Genomic DNA, 15,484 nt, shown 5'->3' on the forward strand with positions numbered 1-15,484 from the left:
CCCAAACAGCCAAAGCAATCTTGAGAAGGAAAGATGGAATTGGTGGAATTAAGCTTCCTGACTTCAAACTATACTACAAGGCCACAGTGACCAAGACAGTATGGTATTGGCACAAAAATAGAAAGGTAGATCAATGGAACAAAAGAGAGAACTCAGAGGTAAGCCCAAGCACATATGGGCACCTTATCTTTGACAAAGGAGGCAAGAATATACAATAGAAAAAAGACAGCCTCTTCAATAAGTGGTGCTGGGAAAACTGGACAGCAATATGTAAAAGAATGAAATTAGAACACTTCCTAACACCATACACAAAAATAAACTCCAAATGGATTAAAGACCTACATGTAAGGCCAGACACTATAAAACTCCTGGAGGAAAACATAGGCAGAACACTCTATGACATACATCAAAGCAAGATCCTTTTCGACCCACCTCCTAGAATCGTGGAAATAAAATCAAAAATAAACAAATGGGACCTCATGAAACTTAAAAGCTTTTGCACAGGGAAAGAAACCATAAACAAGACAAGAAGGCAACTCTCAGAATGGGAGAAAATACTTGCCAACGAAGCTACGGACAAAGGAATAATCTCCAAAATATACAAGCAGCTTATGCAGCTTAATACCAAAAAAGCAAATCACCCAATCCACAAATGGGCGGAAGACTTAAATAGATATTTCTCCAAAGAAAACATACAGATGGCCAACAAACACATGAAAAGATGCTCAACATCACTAATCATTCGAGAAATGCACGTCAAAGCCACAATGAGGTATCACCTCACACCAGTCAGAACGGCCATCATCAAAATATCTAGAAACAACAAATGTTGGAGAGGGTGTGGAGAAAAGGGAACTCTCCTGCACTGTTGGTGGGAATGTAAGTTGGTACAGCCACTATGGAAAACAGTATGGAGGTTCCTTAAAAAAGTAAAAATAGAACTACCATATGATCCAGTAATCCCACTAGTGGGCATATACCCAGAGAAAACCATAATCCCAAAAGAAACATGTACCATAATGTTTATTGCAGCACTATTTACAATAGCCAGGACATGGAAGCAACCTAAATGCCCATCAACAAATGAATGGATAAAGAAGACGTGGCATATATGTACAATGGAATATTACTCAGCCATAAAAAGGAATGAAATGGAGCTATATATAGTGAGGTGGATAGACCTAGAGTCTGTCATACAGAGGGAAGTAAGCCAGAAAGAGGAAAACAAATACTGTATGCTAACTCACATATACGGAACCTTAAAAAAAAATGGTACTGATGAGCACAGTGACAGGGCAAGTATAAGGATGCAGATGCAGAGAATGGACTGGAGGACACAAGGTTGGGTGAGCGGGGGGCGAAGGGGAAGCTGGGACTAAGTGAGAGACTAGCATAGACATATATATACTACCAACTGTGAAATAGCCAGTGCGAAGTTGCTATATAACAAAGGGAGATCAACTCGACGATGGGTGACGCTTTAGAGGGCCGGAACGGGGAGTGTGGAGGGAAGTCGTGGGAGGGAGGGAATATGGGGATATGTGTATAAATGCAGCTGATTGACTTTGGTGTATCTCAAAAACTGGTACAAGAGTGTAAAGCAATTATATTCCATTAAAGAGCTTAAAAAAAAAAAGAACTTTTATGGAGATACAATTGACATACAATAAACTGCATATATTTAAAGTGTAAAAAACAACAACAAAAAAAACAGGAACAATGTAAAGAGAACTCTGACCTAATACCTTCAGAGAGATAAAACACTGCACCCATCAAATAAGAATAAGAGGGTATAAAGAAGGAACTCTTGGTACCTAATTAAAAATTTAATCAGAAAAGCTGAAATATAAAATCAAGAAATCCCCCAGACATAACAAGAAAAAGACAATGAGATGGCAACAGAAGAAACAGGAAAACTAGAGGATTGAACAAAGAGGTCTAATACTCTACCAGAGAGAGAAAATAAGAGGTTGGGGGGGATGTTTTCCAAAAAGTATGAGAAAGGAAACAATTAAGTATACAAATTCCCCATTAGTAAGCAATAATTACATACTCAAAATAAATATTGAATCTTTATTTAACCAAATCACCAAAGAAGCAATTCAGAAGTATATTTCCTGCAACTGAAAGGTATCAGTCTCTACTGTGTGCTGCTCAATACAGAAGCTATTCAAGTTTAAACTAAAATTTAATAAAATTAGTAACTCATTCTTTCCTCATTGCACTGGACACATGTCAAGCAGTCAACTGTCATATGTAGCCAGTAGCTATAGTATTAGACAGTGCAGACATAGAACAGTTCAATGATCATAGAAAATTCTATTGAACAGCGCTGGTCTACATTGAAAAAATATAGTGAATGCCTATAAATTCACACTAAGGTACATTATCATAAAGTTTCAGGACTCTATAGACAAACAGAAAATTCTAAGAACTGCCAATAAAAGAAAAGAGGACAACAAAAAACAGAATCAGCAAGGCAAAGGTCTTTTTAGCATAATACTGACTACTGTAAGACAGCGGAGCACCACCTACAAAGTTCTAAGAGAAAATTTTTTCAACCTAGATTTCTAGTCTCAACCCAACTATCATTCAAGAATAGGATGCTATCAGATATGCAAGAATTCAAAACAGTGTGCCTCCCATGCACTCTTACTTATTTAGAAAGCTACTGAAGAATAAGCTTTAGTTTAAAAAACAATAATAATAAATCAAGAAAGAAGAAGACAGAGATCTGGAAAGAAGTCTCAGGATGACAAATGCGCATCAGGCTTACGGAGCAACCAGTCCAGATCAGAGCTGCAGACAACAGGCTGCAACAGGGAGACCCCAGAGGAAGAAGAAACAGACTGTGCCTGAACTGTTAGGGAGCCAGGTATGCGACACCTGCTGGACATCTGAGAGAAATTACAACGGGAAGCACAAAACTAAGCAAATTTTCACACAATCATTAACTCAGTAATAAGAAAACTACTCAGAAATATGAAGCTAAACACCAAGAGAAGTAATTGCTTCTGGAGAGTGAGGAAGGGTAGAGTAGGGCTTGCTATGTCTCATAACTCATTTTTACCCTCATTCCATATATTATTCATTAAGAAATAAAACTGAGAAAAATTAAGAATAAAATAAAGTTTAAAAAAGATACTGGTGTACTCTAAAGAAATACCTGGACACACTATGAGATACACTACATAAATACACTGGAACTTTACACAGCAACATGGAAACACTTGAAAAGCAAGTCATAGACTGGTATGTATAATACTGTTTTATAAACTTCATAAATACCTAAGGTAATACTATATATTGTTCATGAATACATTCATATAAGCTTTTTAAAATAAACTAGAAAAGCAATTCTTGACCTTGTTTTTGCCATGGTTAAAACCTATGAACCCCTTCCCAGAATATTTTTTAAATGCATAAAGTAAAACGTATAGGATTATAAGAGAAAACAATTATAATGAAATAAACATTTTTATTGAATTTCTGATATAGCAATGTATATGCTTATTTACTAACATATTAAATAATACAACCTAGTTGTATATCTAATAACTACCATAATATCAGAATAGTACTAAGTGTAAACAATATTCTAAGATATCTACAGAAACTGTAGTGTAAAATGAAAATATCTATGATTTCAGTTGATGACAGAGTTACAGGTACTACCACAACAGTTGACTGCTTACATTCATAACCGAAGTAAATGCTAAATCTCAGTTAAAAGTTACAGAATATATATTTTTGCCCCATTTAAGTTCACAGACCCCCTGAATTCTATCACAGACAATAGGTGAAGAGCCTTCAATTAAAAGGTTACCTACCAACTATATGACAGTAAAAACGTCTAGGGAAAGGAGGAGGGGGAAAATAGACTGGGAAAAGGTACAAAAAAGATTTCAATTACATCTACTAAACATTTGCTTTCTTTAACAAACTGCAAGGAAAATATGACAAAATAGTAATATTTATTCATTGTGATATATCAATATATAGAATACACATTATATTTGCAATATAACTAATTGCTTATATTGACCTAAAGCATTTTAGGCTCAAAAATTGGGAGGGGCAAGGTGGAATCAGAGTGTAATATAAGTAGATACAAACATAACTAAAATGTTTCAAAACGACATATTCAAAACAGTGTTGAGGGGGCAGGGGGTATGGAGGGTAGTTGTAATGAGTTATTGTGGGGCTGAGAAAATAGCCTTCAGAGCTTTAAAATATGCATACTTGACTCCTGCTGCCAGTCACATGGTAATGGACTGATATGATAGCTGAGATGCGCTTTAAAATACTCCCAGAGGGACAGGTGACAGTAGCTAAGGGGGGTCATGAAAAAGATAACTGCTCAAACTGGGTAATGTATATATGAGGGTACTTTAGACTCAGTCTCTTTGTGTATGTTTAAAATTTCCCATAATAATTAATGCAGTAAAATTAGGTGACTGAAGAATCCGAACTACCGCTTATTTATCCTCATCCTTTGTTGTTACCTTTAAACTAGTTATCCTCTGCAACTGCTTCCACACCCCATCCCATCCCCACAAGGCCGTCAGCTGTATATATTATAATGGTTTTTTGAAAGTTTAAACACATTAAATGTAATGATTTTAAAATAAAAATTAGAATGGTTGGAGAAAGGATGGACTTCACTGATTTTTTCTGTTAAGTAAGTTATCATATTTGTCGTTTCCAATTTTCAAAGAAACATTTTTTTTCATATCTTTAATTTTTTAATTCTCCTTTGATCCTGTAGGCTCCTCAGATTCTATGATAATTAGTATCATGAAACAATAAGAGCACAAAAGATGAAAATATTACAAAAATTTTCACTGACATATCCTTAGCGTTACTCATCCCAGTTATCAATTTACTTAATTTTCTTTTATAAAATAAGAAAGCCCAATTATTTGAGTCAAACTATTTGAATTACCAGAATACACCCATTTATAAGAAGTTTTCTTACCCAGCCCCCTGGCTGCAATATCAGTAGCAAAGAGTACCGCCGCTCTCTTGCGGACAAATTCATTATAGACTTCCATCCTCCTCATCTGCTGCTGTCGACCATGCAGGGCGAGGATAGAAACACCAGGACGCAGCCGGCAGAACACTCGGTACAGATATTGAACCTAGGCAGGAACAGAAAAATGATTTTGGTAGTTCTGGGTAGCAGCAGGAAGTAAGCTTACGAGATGAACAGAAAAATGCATTACAGACCACAACTGCATCAGTTACAGTGCAGAGCACAGAAATGGAAATGTAGTCTAGAACTGTGGTCTTCAAACATTTTTGCTCACATTATTTCCCAAAAGAATTTTGAAAAAAATACACTCTCCTTACATTTTTAAGTTATTATCTGACATTTTTCCAAATTTAAGTGGTTGCAAAGAATGTAAGTTCTGGTAGATTTAAATATATTTTAAAATAAAGACTTTGCTCCTATAAATTTATCAGTTGATTTTAAATAGCACAGCAATTTGATACCCACCACCAGTTATTTAAAAATATATAAAAATAATGGGGGAGGATACGCATGTGTGGGACAGGACCCCTCAACTTTGCTGAGAACCTAAGACTGCTCTAAAACAAAGTCTTTAAAAAAGGAAGATTACTAACAAAATATGAGGAACCTCTTCTTTAACAAAAAAATCTTACATCATTTCTTTTTCCTCCTTGAACTCATATTTCTATTTCCTGACTTCACAGAATTTTATCTTAATTGCTTTATGCTTGAAAATCTCTTACTGATCACTTTATCACAAATTATGTTTTAAACAACAAAACTATGTATATATATTTTAACTTCCTGTAGCTGTAAAGCTGCATTAAAAGTTCTCAGACTCAGCTATTATTACAATTATTAGTAGATAACTAGCCAAAACAAGAAATGTTAGAATTTGATTCAAAAAAACTGTTAAGACATAAAAAATAAAATTCTGTTATAAATATACCTCTTAATATATGAGACTAGATGGAACTGTTGCTTTAGTTTTATTCTTCTTTAGTTTACACACTTATAAATGAACACTACTGACTGCTAGATGGAGGCAGAGTACAGCATCATTTTATTCCTATTTCTCTAATATGTGTTAAGAAAATCTCTTCATGAAAATACAGAAAATGGACTGAAAGGAACCTTAACTTTTTGAACTCCTATAAAATATGTCAAAAACATGATGACAGATTACAAATAATTTTACCTATCAGCTAATAACTCCACTAAGTCTTCCTTCGGATTTTGTTGAAAGTAAAGAAAGGGAAACCACCTAAATTGCAAAATGACTTGTTATCCCAGCATTAAAGTTATTCACTTTTTCAAACAATACTCTGGTGCCAGGAAGGTTCTCTGATCCTGTGACAATACACCAGTATAAGACTAGGGATACAGGGACTCCTGCCTTTCTTCTGTAAAGTTTTGAAAAGGGCTACTGTGAAAGCGGAGATGAGAAAGGAGAACCCACAGGCCAGACCACAGATGTACTTTCAGGCAACCCAACCTCAGAAAAGTACATATGGAAACTGAAGAACTATAGAAATGGAAGATCGACCAAGACGCTAAGAGAAAGTTAAGCATGGTTTAAACTGCACTGTAGCATGAGGGGTGGTGAAAAGTGGTAACACTAATGAGAACTGTCAATAGATTGAATATGAGTTGCCGACAGGGAAGAATTAAGGATTCGGTCATTTAAATGAGACGGGAAAGAGTTGGAGGGAGCAGATCTTAGGGATAGGAAATCTTAAACTGCTTTTCCTAATGTTAAATTTAAGATGCCCTCTAGACACCCAATTGGAAATATCTAGCTCAGGAAAGAAGTCAGGGCTTAAGATGTGGATTTGGCAGTTGTTAAAATACAGATGGCATTTAAAGTCATGGAACTAAAGAGGTATAGAAAGAGTATAGATCAAGAAAGGGCACAGTATACTTTCCCCACTGTGAAGAGGAAAAGCAGAATATTATGGAATAAAAACTTTAAATATTAACTCTTAAAATTACTTCCTTGTACATAGATAAGAAAAACATCCTTTCTTCAGAAGATGTAAAATTCTAAAAATCTAAAAGAAGTCCTAAAAAGTATAAAGTCATTCTTTACATGGAAAAATGATGAGGTTCTGTGCTTTCCCCAAAAAAAATAGACAGATCACTACTTATCTTCCACGTAAACTGGAGGAAAACTCACTGCATATTTATCATGCTAAGCCACTGCAAAAGCTATAAATCTAGAATCAACCTGCTATATATACAAACAACTGTATATCATCAGGAAATCTGAAATGTAGTAGAAGGAAAGTGGCACACAAAAATCAACCTCAGTTTCTTCTCTTACAGAGAAAAGACCAAGTTTTCTTATACATCACTGAATCCCTTACTTATAAGCACATGACTAGTGTTTAAGAAATGCTAATAAACTAAATAAAGATATAAACAATATCTTTAGAGAAAGGTGCAGTTCACTGTCACAAGGGGGTTGGGGAGTGTCAGAAAAGGACTTTCAGGTATAACGCTTGAGCTAAAAGGATATTAAGTATTCCTCCAGAATTAGGATGAAGGGATGCAGGGAGATCAGCATGAACAAAGATATGGAGGCGTGGAAACAAATGGCGTATTCAGTTCAGTATTCACGGAGGGGAAGGTGGACATCAGGTTAAAAAGACCTCTAGTTAGTCTAGCCATTCAATTGTTGGTTCTACCAATAGTTATTGAGGACTCCTATGTTCCAAGTATTATGCTAGGTGCTAACAATACTAAAGTAAAAACAGTCAGTTTCTGCCCTTCCTTATAAGCTTACAATCTCATCCATGGGTTCTTTTAAAAATGAAGACACAAGATTCTCATTATCTACAAATCCCTCCACATCCAGCATGGCATTTATTAAAACAGACAAATAGCATTTTCTAAATGAAATTTGGTATTTTAAAAGGGACAATTCAACACAAATAACTTAAGAAAAATAAACACTAGGTACCTCTTTACAACTGGAGAAAAATACAATACTTTTCTTCTTCAGGTGGCTTCTCAAAAAGGAATACAGCACACTTATTTTTTGCTGCAGCTCACAAACTATGTAGTTCTGTTCCAAAGTGGCAGGGGTGCTTATGGAAATAAGAGGGAAAATGTTAAAAACATGCCCTGTTGGTAACTTTGAAATCCAGACCAAAAAACAAAACAAATGTTAACAGTGGCATGCTTCTCAAGCTAATTTTTTATACACACACATACACACACATACATACATACCCCAAAAAACTTCTCTACTGTCCCTTAGGAAATGAATACAGCACATGACCAAAATACATTCAAAATCCCTTATAGATTATATATCCAAAATATACACGCAAACAGGGGTCACCCTGCAAGGGTAGGGTCAAAGATCAACTGAAGGACATGAGGGAACTTGCTGGGCAGATGGTTATGTTCCACCTCCTAGCAGGGCCTTGGGTTACAGAGACATACACATTTATCAACACTCAGAAAAGGTACTCTTAATTTGTTCATTGCATTTTATGTAAATCTTACATCAAGAAAGAAAATCTCTATACAAATGCTGAACTCTAGTTAGTGATATGTGTCCTGAAATATTTAAGCGAAGTGTACAGACATCTGCAAATTACTTTGAAATGCATCAAAAATAAGATGGGTTGATATATAAAGGGATGGATAAATGGATAGTAAATGGATCCCACTGTTAAGTAGCACCTAGGTGGTGGGCACACGTTTTCACTGTAAAATTCTTTCAATTGTGCTGCGTGTTTGAAATTTCTCATAATAAAAATGTTGGAGAGAAACATACATGTATTTACTCTTTGAATAATAAACCTACTTTTAGGATCCTGTTCCAAAAAATAATCAGGTAAAAACACAAAGAGACTTAGTACTATTTACAACACAAGAAAAAAGAAAAAAAAGATGGAAATCAACCCATATGTCCATCAGCAGAAAATCTATGGAATGAACTACTGTACATCCACACAATAATGTATCCTGCAACTATAAAAAAGGAATGAGGAATCTTTACAGTGCTATGGTGTGATCTCTAGGGTATACTGTTAAGTGAAAGAAGCAATGAAGAACAGTACATAAAATCTGGTACCATTTATCAGATTGAAGGTATACATACATTCATGCACACACAGGCAATCCTGTCAGTGAGTCTATTTATATAAAGAAGAAAAACGGCAACATATAGTAATATAAAGGAAACACACTGGTGTACTTCTTCTACGTATACTCTGATATACAACTCAGAAAGATTCAATTCTGATTTTTCTGGTCCTTAACAATTTGAGAGTAAATATTCTTTTATGCCTTAAAACATTTTCGACCATAATCTCTCAAGATATATTAACCAAATTGTTAAGTTGCTAAAGGGGAAAATTCAATAACGATATTAAACAAAATTCACAATAGCATCTGCTTTTTATAGTGCTTCTGGTGAATTTGAAATTACAGAGTACTGCGGTCATTATCATATAACCTTGCAGTTTTGTAAATTATGTTGCTAAATATCTGCCTTCTAAAATGTTTTCTGAAAGTCTCATTTTTTACAAAGGATGGAACTGCTTTCAAGAATCATTTATGAAATAAACAATTTTTACATTCAGTTTTTTCTAACTCCATGATCTACAGATAATGACCAACTATTATCTGCAGAAATTGGAAACGGATAATATGTACCATTAATTTACATTTTAGAGACCACCTAATGATTGAAAACTTAGTGTCTGGTAAAGACACTGAGTTTTATTGACAAAAACAGGCAGAAAGGAAACAGCAAAAAGAATAAAGAAGAAACTCAAAAGACCTAGACAGTCTTCAGATTATCAAATTAACTGTACCAAGAATTTTAATAGCTATCTCAACACAAATTTACAAACAAAAACCAGTGTCTACTCAATGGTAAGCCAAGGATGAAACTGTTCCTCAAATATCTTTCACTATCCCATTCCTGAGGAAATCTTAATAACCAAAGCTACCAGAGCTCAGATTCTCCAAAGTTTATCCATTAGGATCACCTGGAAGCATAGTATCTAGCCTCTTCTCAGGGTTTTTTTTAATCATAGACATCTATTGGTTGAACAAGGTCAAGGTGGACCTGAATGCCCACATTCCCTGTGTTTAAAGACTTTCCAAGAGGATAACCCAATTCATTTTCCCAATGTATTACTTTTTTAGACTAACATTTCACAGAAAGAAATGAAATTTAAGATAGAGATAAAGGTAGGGGTGAGTTCATATTGAGATCTACAATACAGATTCAATTTAAATTCCCTGGAAAACATTTCTGGAAGTCAAATATGTCCACTGTCTGCATGTATGTACGTATGGTTCATATCAAACATGCATACAATTCCAGTTGTCATAATATCAAAATACACTTTAAAACACATTTCCCCCAACCCATGTACACCTCTCTCTCTCTCTTTCACACACACACACACACACATTTTACTGTCTCATAGATACACATACCTTGCTTTCTAGTTTTACTAAAACCAAGACAAAACAAGAGTTGCTGGAATGTTTTCAACAAAAGGGTATCTTGCTAAACATTAATGCATTTGATAAAATGTGTTCCATAGCACATTAGTCCTGCATAACACAGTGGAAAAAAGAGATTCTGTACCAAAATAATTTCAGTAAATACAGGAAGCTTTATTCATCTCCCACTGCTTTGAAGAATCACAATGTCCACAAAAATATGAAAGGTTCTGAGAAGTCTCGAAGAACACTGCTTTACCTTAACTCAGTATTTGCTATTTACCTACCTAGGAATGCATTTCCCCACCGCACCCGTATTTTATGGGGGAATCTGTTCCCACACCACATTGTGGAAAATATTGCATTAGAGTAGTCACACATTTAAAGGTGCACTGAGAATTTAAATAATTTTTACCAATACACTGCGTTGGCCAACAGTTTCATTCAGGTTCTTCTGTATCATCTTATGCAAACCCGAACGAATTTTTTGGCCAAACCAATACTTGCTATGCTTTGCATATTTAATCAATATATAAAATGATGTTTTATTTCCTAGAAAAGTAGTATTAATTTGAAATGTCAAATTCTTAATCTCTAAAAAGAGAGAACACTGATTTTGACCGAATCAAATATGGTTTCAAATAGTCCACATACCTGTATTTTGCTTTTTCATGAACCCAAACATACTCAGGGTCTTTCAAACTCAAGCGTGCAAGGTCCTTTACAGATTTGGTTTGTGTAGCTGAGAAAAGCAAAGTCTGACGTTTCTTGGGAAGGTTTTCAATAATAGCATTCATGGTATCAGCAAAGCCCATATCCAAGATTCTATCTGCTTCATCAAGAACTAAAAAAAGAGAAAACGCAAGTTGAACTACAATATTTAAGATACATGTTAGGCTAAATGCAATATGGTATTCTGGACTGGATTCTAGAACAGGAAAAGGGAATTAGTGGAAAAACTGGTAAATCAAAAAAAATGTCTGTAAGTATTAAATAAATGTGCCAATATTAATCACTTAGTTTTGGCAAAGGTACCAGAGTTATGTAAGATGTTACACTAGGAGAAACTGAGGGAAGGAACGGTATAGAGGAACTCTCTGTACCATCACTGCAACTTTTCTATTAATCTAGAATTATTCCAAAGTTGATTTTTAAAATGCACATTAGGTAACATCATAAGTAGATGTACCTTAAAAGATAAAAAACTCTTAGCAGTGTCAAATACCAAGGTATATAATTTCATAAAGAAGAGTGCTTACCGGGGGGGAGGGGAGGGGATGTTGGGGTGGGATGAATTGGGAGATTGGGATGGCAATCTATACATTACTAATAAGAAAAAATATATCAAATTGTACACTTTAAATATATGCAGTTGATTGTATGTCAATTATATCTCAATAAAAGCTCTTAAAAAAAAGAAAAGTGCTTATCTCTTTCTGACTATTTTGATTTAAAAAAGGTCTCAGTTGTACTCTCTGGATTTAGAACCATATGTCAAAAACTGCTTCAAGTTATTTCTCAGATTTTTTAATCATAATATTTATTCAATAAAACATTTCTACCATTAAAATTTATGAGGGCTCACTTCTAAGTATGAGATTTTTTTCATATTCATTAGACTCACCTAACATCTGGAGATTGGTAGCATGAAAACATATCGTTTCATCCATGTGCTGAAGAAGCCGACCCGGTGTGCAAACAAGTATATTTATGTTATTGATCCTCTCAGCTTCATGTTTCAGATCCTGAAAACAGTTGTTCCTTTTGATTACACAGACACATCACTGAGCAGCCTGTGTATCAAAACTATACAAGCTACCTGCATGTGGCATTTCATCACAGCAATGTAGATACCCTAGAAATAAATGTAATTTCTCCCTTCTATTTTTATAGCACATCCAAATTTCTGGGCTAAATAAAAGTCCTTAGTGAAGACCTAAAGAGTTCAGAGCTCCTCTAGATTCTTAATCACATCCAGGATTTTGAAGCCAAGAAAAATACATGACTGCTCCAAGTCTTTATTTCCTCCTATGTCAGCCAGAACCTACTTATAAGCTAGAATTATAACCCATTCGTTAAGTCAGAATTCACGGGCACTGAACAGACTCTCTGACACCATTCACTGCACTTCATGGACTGAAAACAAGAGTGAGTTCTCCACATTCCGGAAGATCTCTCCTCAAAACAAGAGCCACAGAATGTTAGTTTTTAAAGCTGGGTGACAGGTACATGAGTATGTGAAGGCTTGTGATTTTCTTTTCTTGTGCATGTTTGCATATAAATTCAAGAATTCAAGTACTTATCCTCACAATCTAGAAGAGACTCTAGCAGAGACACGTAGTCCAGGTAAACTAGAAGAAAGAGAAGTGGAGCAGCAGGCTTTACCATGACCTAAAACAAACACTCCTCAAAACTACCTTCTACCTTCCTTTCTTCTGCTACTGACCCAGCAATGTTCTGAATTATTCAACTTCTCAGATAGTCTATTGAAAGGACTAGTTCACACACTGAAATGGTACCTTTCTCAATGCATATTAACAAACAGATTTACAGGTCTCACAGAATCTGATCAGTCCAGATACCCTGACAAAATGGACTTTCTGGACCTGCAAAACTGACAAAACAGATTCTAGATGATAGTAAGCACACCAGGATGCTACCATCTCCTGTCTAGGGGCCCAGCCCGTCTGCTTAGATGAAATTTCCACCTCTTCCCGGTCAACTGCCACAGTGTTCCAACATAAATAAGTTACAGAAAGAAAGAAAGAAGGACAAGGACAAAAAGACAAACCTTTCCACCAATGATGAGGCCAGCTGAAAAGTCATGATTCTTCCCTACTTTTCGAAGAACCTCAAAGGTCTGATAGGCCAGTTCTCTTGTAGGTGATATAATCAGAACCCCCAGCCCATCTGTGGAGGTCCACTGCAGACGATACAAGGCTTCCAGCACCTCAAAAAAGCACAAGCTCATTTTCAATAAGTCCCTTAGAGGGGCAGCTTTTTGACTCCTGAGTCAACCTTGCCCCTCCAAGTGGAAAGTACACCTGTCATGAGTCTTAAACAATCAGAAAGAAGAAACTGTTTGCTTTGTTTTTTCTTTTTCTTCTATTGGCCAGAAGCATCCTCCCCCAAGTCCTCCCCTTTCCAAGGGAAAGGAAAAGAAGCCCATGGCAACTCAGCTGCTACCAGAGACACGCCATGAGAAGGCTGGCAATCAGTGAAAGGTCTGCACAGCCCACAGGCCATTAAAACAGATTTCAGAAAAATATCTGTCACCATTTTCTAAACAGAAACCACATTAAAATATATTGTGTGTAACTGCTGCAGTTATCCAGTGACTGAATTTTCTAGTTGTAGAGAGATGTTATTATAAAAAATTTGGATTTAAGAGAAAAAATAGTTTTGTAACATCTGGAACAAAAAAATCAAATGTGATGTTTCTGAGCTGATAATTTAAGCAGGAATTAAAAATTAGGAAACCAACTGCATAACAGATATAAGTGAATTCCTAAGGGACTCTTGTTTTACTGCTATAAAAGACAGGTATCAACGTCCTGGAAAATTCTCAATGAATGGCCCAATTTCCTGAAAGTGAGCATATTTCAACTTTATCCTAAACAGGTGGCAAGTATAAATGTGATTGGCAGGTTTGCAAGGGTGAGTACAGAAACAGCCTTCCCTGCCACCCCACCAGGCACTGCAGAGAAAAGCCATTCTGACCTGCCACTCTGGAACATCCCACATCCTTCAGGAATCCAGGCTTGTCTACACACAATAAGTCATTCATTCAGTAAGTTACTGAGTGCCCACCATGTCCAAGGTGCTGTGCTAGGACATGGGGAATACAGTAGAGAACAAGGCAGATGTGGCAACTGTCTGATAAAGTTTGCAAGTTTGCATTCTAGCCAGGGAAGCCAACACGAAACAACTCTTCACAGAATTATTTATTTCTGTCTAGGCACAGGATGTTTTAAAATCTTATACCAGAGGATCTGACCCAATATGAAAAAACTACTTACGGGAACAAGGAAAGCCAAAGTCTTGCCAGATCCAGTTTTGGCAGCTCCAAGGACGTCTTTACCTTGCAATGCCAACCCAATGGTCTGCTTCTGTATCTCAGTCACCAAACGGTACTGGGCTTCTTGCAAACCTGCCAGTACAGACAGGAAGAAAATGACACTTTAGAACATCCCTGTAGAACAGCACTATGGGCTGAATTGTGCACCGCCCAACCTCTAACCCCCAGTATTTAGAATGTGACTATATTCGGAGACAGGTGGTTAAAGAGGTGATTAAGTTAAAATGAGTCCATGAGGGTGGGCCTGAAACCAATCTGACTGGTGAGGGAAAATTTGGACACAGAAACAAATACTAGGGGTGTGAATATACAGAGGGACAACTACTTTAAGAAGCACAAGCGGGTGACCATCGGTCAGCCAAGGAGAGAGGCCTGGCACAGATACTTCCAATATGGGCCCAGAGGAAACCACCCCTGCCAGCACCTTGACCTTATTAGACTTCCAGCCTCCAGAACCGTAAGAAAATAAATTTCTGCTGTTTAAGCGACTAGTCCATGTTATTTTGTTCTGGGGGCACTAGCAAATCAATATGAAAGGTGTCACATTTTTGTTTGTCCTCTTGCTTATTTTAATTAACATTTTAATTGTTTGGGGGCCCTGGAACCTTGACTTCTTACTACTGTTTTTTAACCAGTCCAGAAAGAATGAGAATGACAAATTGGTAAAACTTGAATTAATACTGTTTCTTGTTATAGGTTTTCATGGTATCAAAATAAGATTTTTTTCAGGTTAAACTACTCTAAACTGTTTCCCATTTTAAAAAAGCAGTAAGAAATCAACAACACGTTCCAAGATCACCGTGAACCTACCTTTCAGTGTTTTTTTGGACAAGGGGAAATCTGAAAATCTTGTAATTTCATTTACATTTATCTGAAAAGTAAAAGGGGACTACGTCAGAGAAAGCAAAATAACACTT

General features: G+C 36.0%; 1 protein-coding gene across 2 annotated transcripts in view; it reads right to left on the bottom strand.

Annotated features, from left to right (window-relative positions):
- Positions 1-15,484, bottom strand: part of DDX10 (DEAD-box helicase 10) — a 274,783-nt gene that overhangs the window by 250,889 nt on the left and 8,410 nt on the right. For both annotated transcript variants that reach the window (XM_057750938.1, XM_057750939.1), the window contains exons 2-8: positions 15,378-15,438; positions 14,509-14,639; positions 13,281-13,439; positions 12,114-12,234; positions 11,144-11,333; positions 7,977-8,103; positions 4,979-5,141 (exon numbers count right to left, since the gene is read on the bottom strand). In XM_057750938.1, coding sequence (XP_057606921.1) covers positions 4,979-5,141; positions 7,977-8,103; positions 11,144-11,333; positions 12,114-12,234; positions 13,281-13,439; positions 14,509-14,639; positions 15,378-15,438 — 952 coding nt within the window. The remainder of the gene's footprint in view (positions 1-4,978; positions 5,142-7,976; positions 8,104-11,143; positions 11,334-12,113; positions 12,235-13,280; positions 13,440-14,508; positions 14,640-15,377; positions 15,439-15,484) is intronic.

This window comes from Hippopotamus amphibius, chromosome 9 (assembly GCF_030028045.1).
Source record: "Hippopotamus amphibius kiboko isolate mHipAmp2 chromosome 9, mHipAmp2.hap2, whole genome shotgun sequence".
In the NCBI taxonomy this organism is placed as follows: domain Eukaryota; kingdom Metazoa; phylum Chordata; class Mammalia; order Artiodactyla; family Hippopotamidae; genus Hippopotamus; species Hippopotamus amphibius.